We start from the raw sequence: 17,549 nt of genomic DNA on the forward strand, positions 1-17,549 counted from the left end.
TTGATAACTGACAATAAGATCCACTTAAAAGTGATGTTAGTCAGCTATGTGTTTGGTTTTTGTCTTATAGTCACTGAATTAAGTCCTTTGTTTGGATGTGCTTTCAGCTCCAAGCAAACATACATGTCAGGTCCCTCCCTAGGTTTGCATTTAGCTGGTGTATGGTAAGGCATGAGTGGAGTTAATTGTTGGAATGGACAGGAATTATGCGCTATTTAATTATATATTTAATATACTTCCACTGCTGAATAAATATCCCGTGGCATTGTTTTAATGCACATGTTCTATTCTGCTAAAATGGTTAAACCTCTCAACCTGTCATTAGGCTATAAGTCAGACCATATCACAAAATGAAAAATAATTAAATACAAATTATGTGTATTAGACTAAGCCTATCTATTTTTATCAACACCAGGTACTCTTTACCATGTAACAAAACACACCATATGATTTTTTAACACAAACACGAAAACCCCACACCATATGATCTTATGTTATAAACCGGTTTTTCGCGTCATCGTGTTTTACGTACCTCCTGCGGTAATCCCCATAAGTAAACCGCTGCCTTCACGTGCTGTGTTAAAAATCAATTTCAGAAATGTCTTAAATATATTGTATTTGGCGTGAGAGTGGATACCGTATATGTCAAATCCTATGTTGTATTTAATATTAAAATACTTTATTCGTTACATTACTCTGCTGGCATTCAGTCTAAACATTTTATTAAACTACACTCATCTATCCCTCTTTTTGTGTGAAACTTCTTTCTTGACCTTGGAAGCAGCAGTTTGGCCCAAAACAGACCACCCCTGAAGGTGCTACCTTTTATGTTTTTACAAAATGATGAAAAAGCACAAGGTTCGTCTATAAAGCGTCACGTCAGAGTGGGTCGTGTAGGATTTTACGCGGAGACCGTGAAGGCGGCCCCGCTTCCCTATGAAGCTCCGCTATCTTTAGCACTGCCACGGATTACAGTGCGCAGTGTGTGGACAGACTGCACCGCGGTGCTACCTGCTCGCTTTATCGCTGTGTGTACTTCGCGCTGAAGCTCCCTCGCACCAAAAAAGCAAAACAAACATAAAAACAAAAGTGATGGGGGAATGACAACAATCCCCTCCACCCCCACCTGCGGTTCTCCGTCCTCGAGAAGACCTTAAGGATGCTGCTGCTGCTGTCTAGCCCGTGGAAAGGACGCAAGCGTCGGGCCTCACTGCTGCTGATTACCGCGGTTCTGCTCTGTGTCGTCCCTGTCAGCGCTAGCCTCCCGGGTAAATAGGCGACACACACACACACACACACACACACAGAAACAACAAGACAAGCAAATTACCCTCGATATTCTCTAAGCCTATTTCCAAATATCCCAGGATTGTCTACCTCAACATTAATTACTGAGGAATCTTTGACAAATGATGAGCTGATGAGAAAAAGAAAGCAGTGGATTATATCACATAATTACATATTTAAAACTCAGACACGTGTGTGTTTATTTACTTTTATTGTTGTTTTGTTGTTAATAAAGTAGCTAGTTAGTACATGGTGTCTTGGAAGTTTTGACATCTTGTGTGCCTTTGAGTGAGAAACAAGTGCACAGGAAAACCTGGAGCATTTTCACAAGTTGACTGCTTTTTCAAAGTGCACAGGTTTTATTACTGAAGTAGGCTACAAATCTGGCCCAAATGTGTTGACCGGGCCCAATATAATGAAAGATTAATTTGGAAACTGCTAAAATATAATAATATATGGTGATGTTTTTTGTTTTTATCTGTATTTTGTAATTATTTATTAATTTTTGATATTTATTTGGTATAAATACAGTGAACAGTAATACATCAGACATATGCTTTCCACGGTGGAGTTACTGAGTCCGAACTAGTATTTTAAAAACAATACCTTTTAGACTGACTCTCAACTATTTCTACTTTTTTGTAACTGAACAAACATTTATGAGAACAGGAAATAATTCAATAATCTGGAAACGGAAACCTGGTTTCAGTCTTTGTTTCATTATTGAAAACACATTGTATTTTTTTGTGCAGCCTTATGCTTTTATGTGTGTGATAAGGCCTGCGCAGTAATGGCTGCTGTGTGCAGGGGAGATAATCTGCTTCTCAGCATTTAACACTGAAACGATGTGGGAGAACCGCCAGCTGGACTATCAGATGTAGTGTTTAGATTTTATCCAAGGGACACACACAAATACACAGGCACATTGGAACTGAATATTTTTTGCATTTGTCTATCCCCAGATTTGTTTGAATTTATAAGTGTTAATATATTTTGTATCTGCCAGAGAACACTCCCAATCATCTTTAGCAGATCACGTCAACCCATAGCCTATATGCAGGAAATCAAAAGTGTGTGTGCACAAAAAAGAGGATGGAAAGACAGTGATGCATTGTCTGCAGTTTTTTTCCCTGTTAGGGTATGAATTTGTAAAAGTCATTTTCTGCTTTTCTCCCATTACAAAATAATTATAAATGTCATTATTTCAAAGTGCTAAAAATAAAAGTGTATGAAGACGATAGTTTGGTGATGTAAAGGATTTTTTTGGTGTCATAGAACATTAATTTCACACAATAAAGACAGACGATACTGTCAGGACACAATGCTGGATAATGTTTCATGTTTAACACATTCGGAGAAGAGTTATGTGTTTTTCTTTAATCAACAGTAAGAGGATTAGTGTGATGAATGTTTGATTTGAGCACAGCTTGTTTATAGGAACCTGTCACAGTGTGTAAGCATAAGGTTATTTTTTGCCTATGTTGAGTTAAAATTGCAACTGCAATGTAACTACACAGGAATGTTTTGGAGTCATACCTCACTTTAAGGTACTTCAATTAAAATTGTTGTATAATAATATCTATAGTATGTTAGAGGCAAAAAAGCGCATCCCGTACTGCAGTGAGTCAGGTCTCACGGTGAGACAACAGCATGAAGTGCATAGTAATCGGGTGGTTGATTTAGCAAACACTGACATATCATCATGAGTAAATATGTCAGAAAGCTTTCACAGAACATCGGGTTCTTGGGTTGGAAGTATTCCAAAATCTCCATAAACCCAGTTGATTATTTGAACTATGTCTAGTCAGCTGGCCAAGATGTGCAAGATTTGTTCTATAATTTAGACTCAGTGTGGGGCACAATGCTTTACAGCACCACTTTGTTCTTAATTCTCTAATTTTACCATTCACATCTTCTCAATATTGTAATTCAGCCTGATCATTGTTGTGCTGCCATGTTTAAATGCCAGCTTTGTCATTCCCCAAACCCACATAGAATTAGTGTGAATATTATTCAAAGAGACTCTGGCCTTTTCTTTTAGCAGCTTTTCAGAAGCTTTAACAATTTATATCTTCAGTGTATCAATCCATCTCTCTTTCACAAACACACAGACATTCTGTCTTTCTAAAGTTGTGAGGATGCTCATTGGCAGAGTACATTCAGTTCACCCTATAACCGTTATAAATGTGTCAGAAAGTAAGGATCAGACAAAATATATGCATGGTGAGGATTGAGTTCATTGAAAACTCGAGTTAAACAATGTAAGCACACCCTCCTACAGACCACTGAGCCATAACTAGATTCATATGTGATGATTTATTTCCTCTTATGGCTGGGGACTTACTGTTACTTACGTATATTAATGTGTAATTAAAAGACTTGGTATGGTCATGGCATTTTTATTTCCTTAGAGCTCAAGAAAAAAAATGTAACTCCTAAGAGATATTAAAGTGCATTAGGTTCGAATTACACTCAATCTAGATTCGTCACTTAAAATAAACCTGAACTCTCTATAGAGTGAAACCAGCTCAGGAGCTTCATAGTCATGAGCAGACTTCAGGAAACACCAGAAGGAACAATCTGGCTGGAATGAGGAACAAGGAAATAGTTAAATATTAGCTTAAATTTACTAAACTGTAAAAGTAAAACAGCTGTAGATGGTGACACAAATGATCATCCATATACGATAAATGTTCACATGTATTCACTCCTTTATATTTTTTTAACTTATTTGTGATATACATTTTATATGAACTGCTACCAGTACGTATTTTAGAAATGCAGTTTAAAGCTAAGAAGTTTTCTGGTTTCAAATGGACCTGACAGTATATGCTTGTGTGGTCTTTGAGTGATTGATTTGTCAAAGCATTGCTTCTCCACTGAGAGAAAGGCAAAATGACCACACATTTATATGGCAGTAGTCATCACAGCTGGAAATGATTATCAGTATTATTGATCTTCCCCATTGTGATCTCAACTCAGAGGTATGAGAAATTGCTAGGTTCTGTTGGCAAATAGAGCTCTGCAGGAAATGAGACAGCCACAGTTAATCAACTTACATTTCACTTACAGATGTCTGAACAAATCACAACCAGCATAGATTCAGAAGGAAAGAATCAAATTCTGCTCCTCCAGTTTCATGATTAACTTAACCTTAACTGTCGTAACCAACAGTCCTGTATGTTTTTTAAAGCCTATTTTGTAATGCATTTTAATAATAGCTAATTTACTGTTTAAGCAGCTATGCATGCAAACAGTGGCTCAGGATGTGGCTGCTACCAGGAATTGCAGCATCCCATTTAAGCAGAAGCACAAATAGTATTTGCTACTTCATCTGAAGTGCGTATACAAAGAAATCTGTTTGTTTTAGACGGTCACTTTAGTGCGATAGTTTATACTGATTACATTTTTTTTAGTAGAATCAGTTCTCAAAAGAATCTGAGTTGCTACATTTACATTTACATTTAGTCATTTAGCAGACGCTTTTATTCAACGCGACTTACAAGTGAGGTACAAGGCAAGCAAAACAGTTTGCATCACAAACTGTTCTAACAACTTAAGCAGTGAAAAGCCAACAAACATGATGACCACAAAAAAAAAAAAAAGAAAAACAACTAAATAATTTACAACCCACATGTTGCCACTGTATAAATCAATTTAACCTTTGCTCTGTTCCTGTGGAGTGTGCAGCTCTGCTTCACTCTAATGATAATGACACAATAATTATGCCCTGTGTAATGGGTTAGACTCGTCATTATCTGACATGACATGAGTTTACGGCAACGGAAAAGACATCTGAGAATTTTTTTTATAGAGATAAAGGCATGATTTGAATTTTTTATTCACTTCAGAAAGGGCATCCGGCGTAAAAACTGTGCCAAATCAAGATGCGGACAATGATCTGCTTTGGCAACCCTGAAATCACGGGATAAGCCTAAAGGACTAAACAAACAAATTCAGTTCTTTTTCACCTATTTCTTTTTCCACTCACGTAGCGACTCATATATTTCCTTCCTCAGCCGTTAAGATTTGTCTGTCCGTATGTGTTTGTGCTTGCACAAGTGCTAACGCACTTGTTAAACAGGTGTATAGTCATGCTTCATTTTCCACTGAGCGTGTCAGAAAAGTTACATGTAAGAGCCATTGCATCAGATTGTGGTGGGAAACATCACATCTGCATTAGCTGAAAGCAATAAAGTAGACACTTTCTATGCATTAGTCATGCAGTTTACGCTTGTGGCTTTCTGGCAAACTGAAGTAGTCTCAGTTGATGTGGCAGCCGTTTCCACACTGTGTTAAAAGACTGAAAAAGAGTTGACTCTTGATTTTTTTTTTTAGGTAATTGAATCTGAAACCTAAGCTTTGCTTTCATTTGACTGCATTTAACCTGGTTCAAAGACCAGTTAGTTTAGGTTTTAAAGCCTTTACCAGCAAAGCCAGTGTCTAAGGAACTTAAACTGTACGAAAGTGTTATTTTTGCTGAAAGTTTGCAAAAAAAACAAAAAAACACTTGATCCTCAAATTTTCTTTCTTGACCTACGCTAGTCATACATGCTTCTTTGGGTTTTCTTGAATCTCGGAAAAAACAGCTTGCCTGCCCCCCCGACAGTCCCTCTCCTTAATGGTGCTTGATTTTATTGTTTCTAATCTAAAACAGTTTTTTTGTGGATGGATATGTTATGATTCAATTTGTTTTTATATTTTTTACATTTAGTATAGACAGTATTTGCATACTGGGATAAAGTATCCCTGACATTAACAAATTTACATTATCTCATGGTTTATACAGTTTTGTTTTCGTTTTGTCCTTTCGGCTTATCCTGTGAGCTGAGGGTAGCCATCATTGTCCGCATGTTGATTTGGCACAGTTTTTACACCAGATGCCCTTCCTGACGCAACCCTCCCCAACATCTACCAGGCTTGGACCGGCACTGCACAGCTGGGGAGGGGAATGTTAGGGACTGTTAGGGGTTCAGTGTGTTGCCCAGAGACACTTCGACATATAGCCAGTATAATTTAGTATATCATCATCCCCGATAAAGGCACAGCACACAATGGCAGTAGTTTCAGCTGATGCCACTAAGTTGGCTCCAGCGTCAGGAATAGACTGCCTGGTACATGCTTGTATTTGTCATTTCAGAGTGAGGCATGGTGGATAAACAAGAGAATAGCAACATAGTTACACAAAAACACACCCACAAAAACATTCTCACACTGTGGTTATACATCAAGTGGAGAGGCAGAGCTCTTTAATGTTTCCACTTGATTGGGAGTGTTTGGCTTACTTCCTGCTATCAGAGGGTCAGGAAACAAACACAATGAGTGTATGACCCTCCTGGCCTACCCATTTCCTATTTCCTCTCTCACATCCCCAACATAATTACAGGTGACTGTTCATGTGCTGCTGTATTTGTAGAACAGCTTAGAGAAGCGCAGTGACATGAAACCCTGGAAACTGCTTACAAGAGTGTATTTGTGTGTGTTTTTGTCTGTATATGTATTGTATATAGGTATGTGTGAGAGAGAGTAAGAAAGAGTGTGTAGGTGTTTGCCAGGCTGTGTGAGAATGCCTCTGCTTGCGTCTCAGTTCTTCCTGGCAGAGCTGCTGCTGAGCACACAGCCTGGCAACAGCAGCAGCAGATGGTTAGCAAAGTCATTTTTCACCTGTTCCAAGGACTAGTTTCTGAGACCTGAGTTACGTAATGTTCACGCTTTTGCTGTCTTCACTGATAGCAAATGAGCCAAACATGTTTTTTTTGTTTGTTCTTTTGGTGTGTGTATCCTGTCTCTCCGTATCTCTGTCTGTGTCTTGTATTGGGTCACTAGGACAACAACTTTCATTTCTATAGCTCCTTTTTTATGTTTTTAAATGGTTATGCATCTTTTTTCTGATCTTTACACCTGTTTTACTTATTCTCACCTTCAGCTTTACTTGTTTCACACATGGAAATGAAACAGACACGTACAGTAGGATTTTAGTCTCACACAACACACCCTGTGTTGTGTGTTGTGTGAAAAGAAAAATTATCGGCATTCATGTGACTTTAATAGGTTCCGCCCTGTAAGCTTTCAGTGTGTTGAATAACATATGATGTGTTGCCGAGCTTTGGTCTGTGGCAGGAATAGAGATTAATGTTACACATTCAATTAAATTCAGCATTATTTATGAAGCGCCAAATCACAACGCAACATTTGTCCTAAGATGAAGACCTCACAGAACACCCAACAAATCCCTTATGATCAAGCACTTTGTATTTTCAGTTTTGTATTTGAACATAGGACTCTGAATGCAATGTATACAAATATTAACAGTTTGAAATAGTTTCAGTCTTAGCTCCTTTTAAAAAAATTGATTGAGGGCTCTATCATTGGCTCTGACTGGGACGGGAGATATGACATCCATATGAGATATGGATGTTTGAGATGTCAGAGGGATATCAATAAGAACATTTTAGAACGAAACCAAGGTTTGAAATCTGGAGGGAACTGAAAAAGCAGACACGTGGCAGACTGGTAAAAATAGAAGCTGTGGAAGGAAATGGAGAGAATATAATTAAGAAGGAGAATACTGATGAATGTAAATCATAATGAGGGGTGCTCAGCACAGATTCAAGATTCAATAACTTGGAATATTTTGACAACGGGATAGAGCAGGAGGGCATCCAGAGGTGACAGAATTGTCTCTAAGACTTGTGAGCAGAAAAAGACTTGTGTGAATTTAAAAAACAGGCACCTGTTCGTTCCAAATAGAAAAGTTCCTCAGATTACACATGCGTCACTCTATGAATGCAGACGTGTGTTTCCATTTCCCTGTCATGCAGTACTGAAGATGTGTAGACTTGTGTGTGTGTGTTCGCATTGATCGGTTTTGTGTCTTTGGTGTTTGGACATCTGTCGTTCGCTCCTACATTTGTAACTTTTTAGTACTTCTCATGGGAAATGTGATGAAAAAATCTATGTGTCATTCAAAGACAATAAATATCTAGATAAACATCCCAAAACACTTCTAGTCTACTAAAATTGATTCAATAAAACCCAAATTGTTTTCCTGTTTTTACAACACTGCTCCATCGCCTTTAACAACCCTGTTGATGGAGCAGGTTCCTCAAAACAATCAAAAGCACTGGGTTCAACACTCTCTTCCCACTTTAAATCACCTGCTGTCTTATTTGTCTGTAACATCACCCACCATGCTGTTCACCTTCAGCTGGGCTGCCATGCAGGTCACTGGGCTTATAGGCTTATAGTCTGATAGTGTCCCAGTGCTCCTCCTGCCCTCTGCTACCAAACACACCTGCTGTGATTCCGTGACCCACTTCTTTGTGTGTATGTCAAGCTGTGTGTGTTTGTGTACATATCTAAATACAGTGTAAAGGCTCTGCTGTGTGTCTGACCAACAATCAGGTTAAGTGATTGTCCATCTTGATTACAGGCAGATCTGAGTAGGCAGCTGTGGATTTACTTAGGTTTAACCTGACTTTAAACACCAAACAGGTGGTGCTCAGCACATTGCAAAATGAAGAAGGTTGTTATAATGTTTTTTGGTTTTTTTTTGACATTTCTGTCATATCATTCAAACCTCACCCACATTAACTGTTGTCATTCCCACTCTTTCTCCTAGCTTCCAGCAAGTGCCCTCCCCCTATAGACTGTGCCGAAGCGAGGCGCGACGTGTGCAAGCCAGGCTCCTCCCACTGCGGCCCCTGCCTCTCTACATTTGAGGAGAACGAGGAAGGACGCTGCGTGGTGATAAGGAGGCGCCATCAACATGGTACGAAAAAAAAAAGATAGCAAAAATAATTCAGACACAAATACGTGGCTCTGGATTCACCGCGCAAACAAGCTCCTACTTTTCACTGAAACATGTGATAATAATATTCAACATGTTACGAAATAAGAGAGCACAGTATCTAGAGTATTGCCACTACGTATTGAAAAAAAGAAGACACGGAGGTGGAATATGAAGATGGAGGATCTGTGAATATTCTAAGGTGCTCAGTTTAAGCTTAGAGTCTGATTAGTTTACATGAGCTTGATGTCTGGGAGGTTCTGGTACCCTTCAGACTAACATCTAGAATTATTTCAGTTGTTGTTTGTGGAGTTCTCTCATTCCAGCACATTTGAACACAAGCATTTCTTCTGTTGTTACTTTGAGACTGGCCTTTGTGCTTACTACATGAAAACGCAGAAAAGTTTAAGCTTGACAAGAGCAAAGTGAAACTCTGATTGATGAATAATAAGATTATGTCTTTTCTTTTCCTGTTAGATAATCTGTGTAAGGTTTTAATGGCGGCTACAACAATTGATTCTCTCTTGATATAATTTAATTATAACCATGCATGGATATTCACTGGGTCACTGTGATTCTTTTATTTTTAACAAAATATTACTCACATTATTTCTTTGTTGTTTCTCTTTTCTCTTTATATGTTATTTGTAACCTGTTGGCCAGATCTCTTCCTCTCAATTACCCTTTGATTCTGTGTTTTTCTTCTCCTCCCCTATAAACCTTTGCTTGGTCTCTTTATTTCATCACTCTTTCAGTATCCTTCCTCTTCCAGTTCTGTCTTTTCTTGTCCAGTTCTTTCCCCTCTATGTCCTTGTTTTGGTCCTTGCTCTTTCTCTTATCCACGTCTCCGACAGAAGATCCAACTGCACCATAATTGACCATGATTGATTATGGTGCAGTCGGATCTTCTGTGTTTATAATCTGGCCCTGCCCATACAAAAACACACACACACACACTCTTTCTACATACACACATGCACTGTCCCCTCACACAGCTGGCTTTAATCATTTAGTTGATGCATCTCTCTCTCCATCTCTATCTCTCTCTCCTGACCTTCATGTCAATTAATTAAATTTCTTTCAGTTAAAGCTCCAATCTTCCATGCACACACATTGTAGAAGGGAACTGATGAAATTACTCCAATTTTACTTGAATAAATATACTAAGTGTAGTTTTTGAATTTGAATTTGAATTTCCGGTTTTTCACTGTTCCACAGAAAAGGCAATGCCATTGTCAGTGTTTCAAAGTAAATGTTTTTAAAAAATTACGCTGAACGTAAAACATTTCATTGAGATTAGCAGCTCAAATGACAGTGTGCTACATGTGAACACCTACAGGACACTGCACTCATTCCTGTCTTTGACCACTAAAGATAGTTTCCTGTTACTCTTCTACTTCTTTGGTTCTTCTGGGTGCCTGTAGCAAGTTGCAACTAAAATCATGGAAGCTGTGTGTGTGTGGTATGCGGCTATGGAAACTACCTTTTTACAATGAGGTTAACAGGGTTTTGCCTTTGCAGTGTGTCTGCTGTTTTGATCCCTGTCGATGGATTTGATCAACTATCCATGTACCTAACAAACTATAACATGCAGACTGTATTGTGTAATTATTGATGGCAGGGGTAATATTCAACTCTCTCTGTGGTTGGTAATATCCTCCTATTCCAGTCACTGCAGTCACATCACATATTTTACAGTAATGCAAACCGATCCTACTATGACTAGCTCCCTCTCATCCACATTAACTCCCATATTGATTATAGTTCTGTGGCCCTACACTTGTTGAGCTGCTCTTCTAGTGGTATTCAGAGTTTTCTAGTACCTGTGGAAATTATATCTGATTATTAACACACCCTAACTGGGGAGGAAGAGAGTGCACAGCAGGTGAGGCAGACTTTTTATTGTAAGCAGGACTAGCTTGTATTTGACATGGAGGCGTGTACTGCCATTGGTAAACATACAATATTCCTTGAAGCATTGCCATTTATTCAGGAGAAGCACAAACAGGCTGTGAATGTTATGCATTCTTTACTGCAAATGCAGTTTGATTCCATATGTAGTAAAGGCAGAGCAGTGTCCATGTAGCCCAGTGTTTGACCCTGTCTGGCTGTCCTCCTGTTGCACTTTTGACACCCACATACTTAACTATGTTGGGCTGTGCGTGATTCCCCTCTTTTATACATAAGCACTGTTTATATGTTTTTACACCATGTTGTGTAATGGAGCTATCAACAGACTGACGACAGCAAAAAGACCAAGACACCCGGACAGCTGTTTTATTGACGTTCTAGTGACACGCAGCATGAACAAATATCCTGCAGTAATTTACTTTGGTAACATGATATCAGATCACTAAAGTTGTTGATGCCACTAGCATCAGACCTAATGTTCTTGACTTTACACTTTTGTGATCCACCTGTTAACAAAAAGGTTACACCAGCAAAGGTTTGGACCTCCTGTTGAGGCCATGAAGAAGTAAGAAAAGACAGTATCAACACCTGCTTGTAATAATCTATAACTGCTGCTATTTTCATAAAAGAGAAAAAGATAGAAAGACCTGATACTTGTGTTGCCGTGCTGAGGTATATTTTTCTTAAATATTATTCTTTATTACTATGAATTTGATCATGTTCATGGAAATTAAGAAGCTGTGTTGTATTTATAAGTGGACACCGATGTTGAACAAATTTCTAATAGCCAGGGTGAAGAGTAAGACATTCTCAGTGACTTATTTACCTTTTTTCCATATGTCATTGTATTTACTGTAAAACAGTGACAAAGGCAGCGTATTAAAGTCATTTAGTAAGCTAACTTTTTATAGCAGGTTAGAATGTGACTCACTTCCCGAATTAAAAGATACAGTAGTTTACCAGCTTTAGATGTCCTGAGAAAAATGACATTTTAACAGTGTGCCACTCCTCCGCTCTGGAAAAATACACAGTTATAAAGTAGACGTGTTTCTGTCTGTGACCTTTCTGGTTCCTTTTATTTTAACTTACTGTCTTCTAGACCTTTCCTGCAAACATGCGGGAAATATCACATGAAAGAGCTAAAAGTAGCAGGGTCCTTCTTGTATTATATAAGTTGTAAGTCATCAAGTCAGGCCAGAGATGAGGTTTCAAAGAATTTTATGATGAAAGTTAATTCCCCCCCCCCGTCGCTCATCTTCCTGGCTTCCTCCTGTGTGACCACTGGAGGGCAGCAGGCCACACTGAGTGTGAAGCAATGATCTTTTGTTCAGGTTGTTCAGAATCAATCATATAATAGATAATAGATATAATAGATATAATAATCATATAATACTTGATGGATTCTAAACTTTTTTTAATCATTATTTTAGTTTAGTGTTATTTGACTTTTTCATCAACATACTATTTACTTTAAACTCAGCAAGTACAAATTTTCCTTCATCAGAAATTGATTAAAGTTCATTTTTAAATTAATTTATCAAGGGGCATGCAAACTGTACAATTCTATCATGTGAGGTTAAGGTTTCTCCAAGCATTATTACTTGGTTTCTATGATAATTCTGTCACAGCAAGTTCTGGTGCAAAGATATAGCAACAACGATTTATTTAAAATAGATAAAACTGTTTTCTTGTAGTTCTTGTCTTGTATTAGGGAATTCACTATAGTCACAGTGCCTTTTGCTACTTTTACTCAAATGTTGGAGTGTGTAACCAGTCTGATTAATTGTTTTAAAACAAGAAGAAAAGAGCAGGAAGAAAGTAGTGTGTGTGTTCCTCCGTGTGATTTGGGGGAGGATTTAATGTGAATGGTTTTTAAGTGAGAAAAGTGAACAGCACAAATGTGTGTGACCTACAATCCCTGTTGAGTCTTTCAGTGTTTGTTTGTTGTATCCAACTGCCCCCCCGGGTGCCTCTCAAGAGGTTATGGGTCATTATCAAGCAGGTGACAACACTCTCCTACCCAAGGAGAAGTGCGCATGCTCAGTCATTTTGTGACTAAACACACACATACACACACGATTGCAACTTTTTAGGTGTATTATAAAGTTTGAGGCCCAGGTTAGGATTCCTTAAATAAAAATATAATAAAAAATATAATTTTTACATTGATACATTTCCTACCTTTTTGCTGCAGATTTTACTGGATCCACATTTTAGAAATACCTCTGATAAAACACTGAGCTTGAGTCAGAAATGCTGTATCAGGCCTGTATTTCAGCATGCTCCTGCTCGGCACATGGGCACAGTTGGAACTCTGAACCACCTGCAAAGTACAGATGGTGCATCCCGCCTCCACAGACACGTGCGCTAAATGGCCATTAGTGGAGGGGGGGTAAGAAAATGACAAAGCAGGCAGTGAAAGTGCTGGCATGTCATATCATACACATTAGCTTAGCCAGATGGCCAAGCTTCTGGAGTGAAAGTGACAGTGTAATTATTATTGTGATGGAGGCAGTTGTAATAATATGTAATAACATGTTTGTTTAAAGAGGTTAACTGGCACAATTTTCACACTGATTTTTATATCAGTGGCACATGGTGCATCTATGCAGGTTTTGGCTCTGAATGCTTAATCAATTATATAATGCTCAGCCATCATCTTACAAAATATCTTTTCAAGTCAGTCAAATTTACAACTTTACAACTTTTTGTTGTTGTTTTCAGGGCTGGTTGCAGTCTGCGCTTTAAGTGTGCACAACTATCATTTGATATTTGATATATTGCAGGGTAACTTTAGATAGGAAAAAAACAGCACATTGATTACCCCTATAAGCACTGAGCTATGGGATCTATTGTAAAGGAAGCAACTCTAACCCACTGAAGCAAAGGTTTGGCTGATTGCTCCTGCCCCCTGCCGTGCTTCCTCCCCCGGCCACACACATACTATCAGCTTTGGTCACCCTGGAGACCACGGCAGTACTGCAGGAATGTGAATCACTGTCTAGCCTTAAGGGTTGTTAATACCAGTTTAGGAATGTCCCCTTTTTTGATCACTTGACAAACAAACAAGACACACTCCTTGTCCATCATTTCAAAGGCAAGGTGCTGAAAAAGAGGCGTAATGTTTGGGACGGCACATTCATGGACTCTGTCTCCCCCTGTGTTACACACCACAATAAGCACACATTAGCTGCAGCCATCAAAGTGGACAAGTTTCAATATAGCTTTGCAAACACAAGGGTGACAGCATTTGACGCACACTAGATTTCCTGTTGCACTGTTGGTCATTGTGCACTTTTTCGTAAGCACCATCACTGTCTGTGAAAATTTTAATCTTGTATTTGTCCCTTAGGTAAAGTGACATTCTACCCAGACACAGATGAAGAGATTGACTACCTTCGCTCTTCTCTCATCCAAAAACAAGAATTGGCAGAGTTTAGTCTAAAAACAAAGCAATCCAACCCCACTGGTAAGAAAACAATCATATTACTGTATAAGTAAGAAACACTGTGAGAGACCTCAAGTCTGGTAAAAAGTGTATTATAAGAAAGTGTTTTTGTTTTCTGTGATTGGAGCAGTGCAGTTTAATATTTTTCCCACACATTCTCTGATCCACAGTAAGCTCTTTGTCACTCTTTCCAGCAGCTGACACAGATGTTAAAAAAAGCAAGACAGATGCCTCCAAACAAAAACAGAAGAGCCAGGATCGTTTCTCATCTGAAAACCAGCCTGCCACCACTACAGCTCCACAACCTGAGTTGTCAGCCCTTCCCACACCAACCCCAGAACCCAGGACCACTGGAGCTGATAACCGAGCTGGCCCTTTAGTAGTCCCAACACCCAGGAATGACAGAATTATTGTCAGTGAGTATAAGTATAATAACAGAGGAGTAAGAGAACATAATGCTAATCTAAACACATGATCCAGTTTTACACTTCTAGCCTCTTTTCTTGTGAGGCTGTTTGGTGACCCCAGCAAGATTTCACCACTAACAGATCAGTCTTTTCATCCCACTGTGTCTGTTGATTTTACAGTATGATGTGGTTCATTTTACCCAAGACAACTACTTATAATGAGCAAGTTATCTCTGGTTATTTTTACATCCCATCATAATTGTCTCTGTAAGGGCAACAACTATATCATTTACTTCTTAACATGCTCTGCTTCCCTTTTTCTTTTATCAACCCACAGTTATAATCTCATTGTGTGCTGCAGTCGGTGCTGTGGCAATGATCCTGGCAACTGTCTGTTATGTCAAGTAAGTCAGAATACAAAATCTCTTAAAATAAACTTCAGGTGCTTCATTATCATTGTTTTATTGTATTTCTTTATTTTTTTAGTTAATTAATTTAATTTTAATTTTGTTTAAACAGTAGATGCATATGTGTGTTAAAAATGTTTTTTTTTTTGATGGTAAAAGGTGATTTTGCTCACCCACTTTTATAAGATTATAAAAGCAAAACTCTTGATCTTGTATATGTAAGATACCTTAAAGGCCTGCTGCTCCGTTTGCTCTTCAAATACCGTTAGACTTAAGTGAAGTTAAAGATATATTAGTGCTAGAGGAAGGAAACAGCCATCACTGTTGCAGTAGCGTCAGACTCATGATCTACCCCACAGGTTACAGAAAGAATCGCACTTAGCTCAGAAGATCGACTATCCTGCTTTTGGAGGGGCAAACAATCCTGCTGCCACAGTTACTAATACCTCTGTAAGTGCACAGCTCTCATGTCTTTCATTGTTCTTTTCTCACTTCTTGAGATATAAAACTGTGCAAAGGGAAGTGGGCTTCTTTTTTAAAACATGTCATTCACACTTTGTTCTTCTGTTTCCCCTTAGATGGGCGATAAGACTCTGGCTCAAAGTGCTCAAATGTATCACTATCAACATCAGAAACAGCAGATACTTTCAATGGGAAGGTACGTTTTCACTCCCCTACCCTCATTTACCTTTTGCCGCACACTCATACCATATGCAGACATTTGTTAACCACATCCTCTGACCTTGACACCTTTTTTCCCCTCTTCAGTCATAAACCTGAACAGAAAGTTCTTGAAACTGAGGTCACATCAGATGAGGAAGAAGTGGGAGGAGATTTTACAGTATATGAGTGCCCTGGGCTTGCACCGGTTGGTGGACACAAACACACACACACACACACACACACACACACACACACACACACACACACACACACACACACACACACACACACACACACACAAACTAAAAGTAATGATTTCTGATGTTTGTGCAATGCTTTGAATGAATTTTTTGCCTTTTTGACAGACTGGGGAGATGGAAGTGAAGAATCCTCTGTTTGATGACTCAACTGTACATTATCAAGGGAATCAGAAGTGAATGCTGAACCCTTAAGACATGCACACACATTGGCCTTTCTATATTTGTGAGGACACTACCCACACTAAAATAACCCCAGCCCTTACCATATGCTTAGGCCTAAAACCAAGTCTTAACCCTTGAACAGCCTTTTGAAGCTGTATGGACTAGTCAAAGTGTCCCCACAATGTTGGATTGAACAAAAATGGGTCCATAAAAACAATAACCATAAAAACAATGTGTACACAAATACACACACACACTTATGCAGACAAATTATCCTTTCGCTAGAAGACAACACTTGATCTCACACTGCATGCATACAAGTGGAGGATCCTGCTAGAGGAAGAGGTGATTATGATTGTTTTCTTCTACCCCTTTATTATATCTGCTCCAGTAGAGCGTTTAATACTACACATGTATGTTAGGTTCCATGTTAATTTATTTCAATCCATGTTTTGGACAAATCTTGTCCTTCAATTTAAGCTTTTTAGAGGTCTCTTACATTAATCCCTATAGTTTTTTGCTGTGTTTCAATTTTAGAGTCATTAACATTAAGTACAGTAACATTTTCTTCTCACATACCTTTGTTATTTTCCTTAATTTCTGCAGCTATTTCCAAAGAATGTGATACATCACTAAACAAATGCACACAGGAACACAAAAAGATACATAAGCTGAAAAGCAGATGCCCTCCCTAGTTTTGTCTAGAAAAAACCAGACTCCTAACAGATCCCCAGGAAATATTTAAAATCATGACTCTGTAAAAAGTTCCATTTTACAAAACAAGGTTAAGCATTAAAAAATTTTAGCATTGATGTGGCTAATTTTATTTGTTGTCCTAAGATACACATAAAGATTTTAGGATTAATACATATAAATATATATCGAAATTAAGTACTTGATCATGTCTGTTTGCATGGTTTGACTGTACTGTGTCAGAAAACTGATGATTTATTCCGCTCTGCTTCCGCTGTGTATGCATCCTGTTGGTGGAGAAGGAATAACAGTAAAAGTGACTTCTGAGCACTTGAATGATATTTTGGAGATAAACTATAATGACTGATATGTAGGTGGTGAATATTACTGTCTTGTATTGTCCCTCTTTTTCCTCTGTCCTCGTGCTGCACAATGTACAAAGAGTAAAAGTGTTTACTTTTTATAGATATTTGTACATGCAGAACAAGGATTGGAATTAAAACTTTTTACCACATATAAAAA

The 17,549-nt window shown here is 38.4% G+C and overlaps 1 protein-coding gene across 2 annotated transcripts; it reads left to right on the forward strand.

Moving 5' to 3' along the window:
• The first annotated feature begins 947 nt into the window (after positions 1 to 947).
• npdc1a (neural proliferation, differentiation and control, 1a) lies at positions 948 to 17,549 on the forward strand. Of its 2 annotated transcripts, none has more exons than XM_067483745.1 (9): positions 948 to 1,268; positions 8,909 to 9,058; positions 14,340 to 14,456; positions 14,633 to 14,851; positions 15,180 to 15,246; positions 15,609 to 15,699; positions 15,828 to 15,907; positions 16,018 to 16,117; positions 16,278 to 17,549. In XM_067483745.1, exons 1-9 carry the CDS (start codon positions 1,160 to 1,162, stop codon positions 16,347 to 16,349), a joined length of 1,005 nt encoding a protein of 334 aa, XP_067339846.1. In that variant the 5' UTR covers positions 948 to 1,159; the 3' UTR covers positions 16,350 to 17,549. The 2 variants fall into 2 exon arrangements, with proteins under 2 accessions (XP_067339846.1, XP_067339845.1); XM_067483744.1 differs by having other exon boundaries at positions 949 to 1,268; positions 14,630 to 14,851.

Source organism: Channa argus, chromosome 18, assembly GCF_033026475.1.
Source record: "Channa argus isolate prfri chromosome 18, Channa argus male v1.0, whole genome shotgun sequence".
Classification (NCBI taxonomy): domain Eukaryota; kingdom Metazoa; phylum Chordata; class Actinopteri; order Anabantiformes; family Channidae; genus Channa; species Channa argus.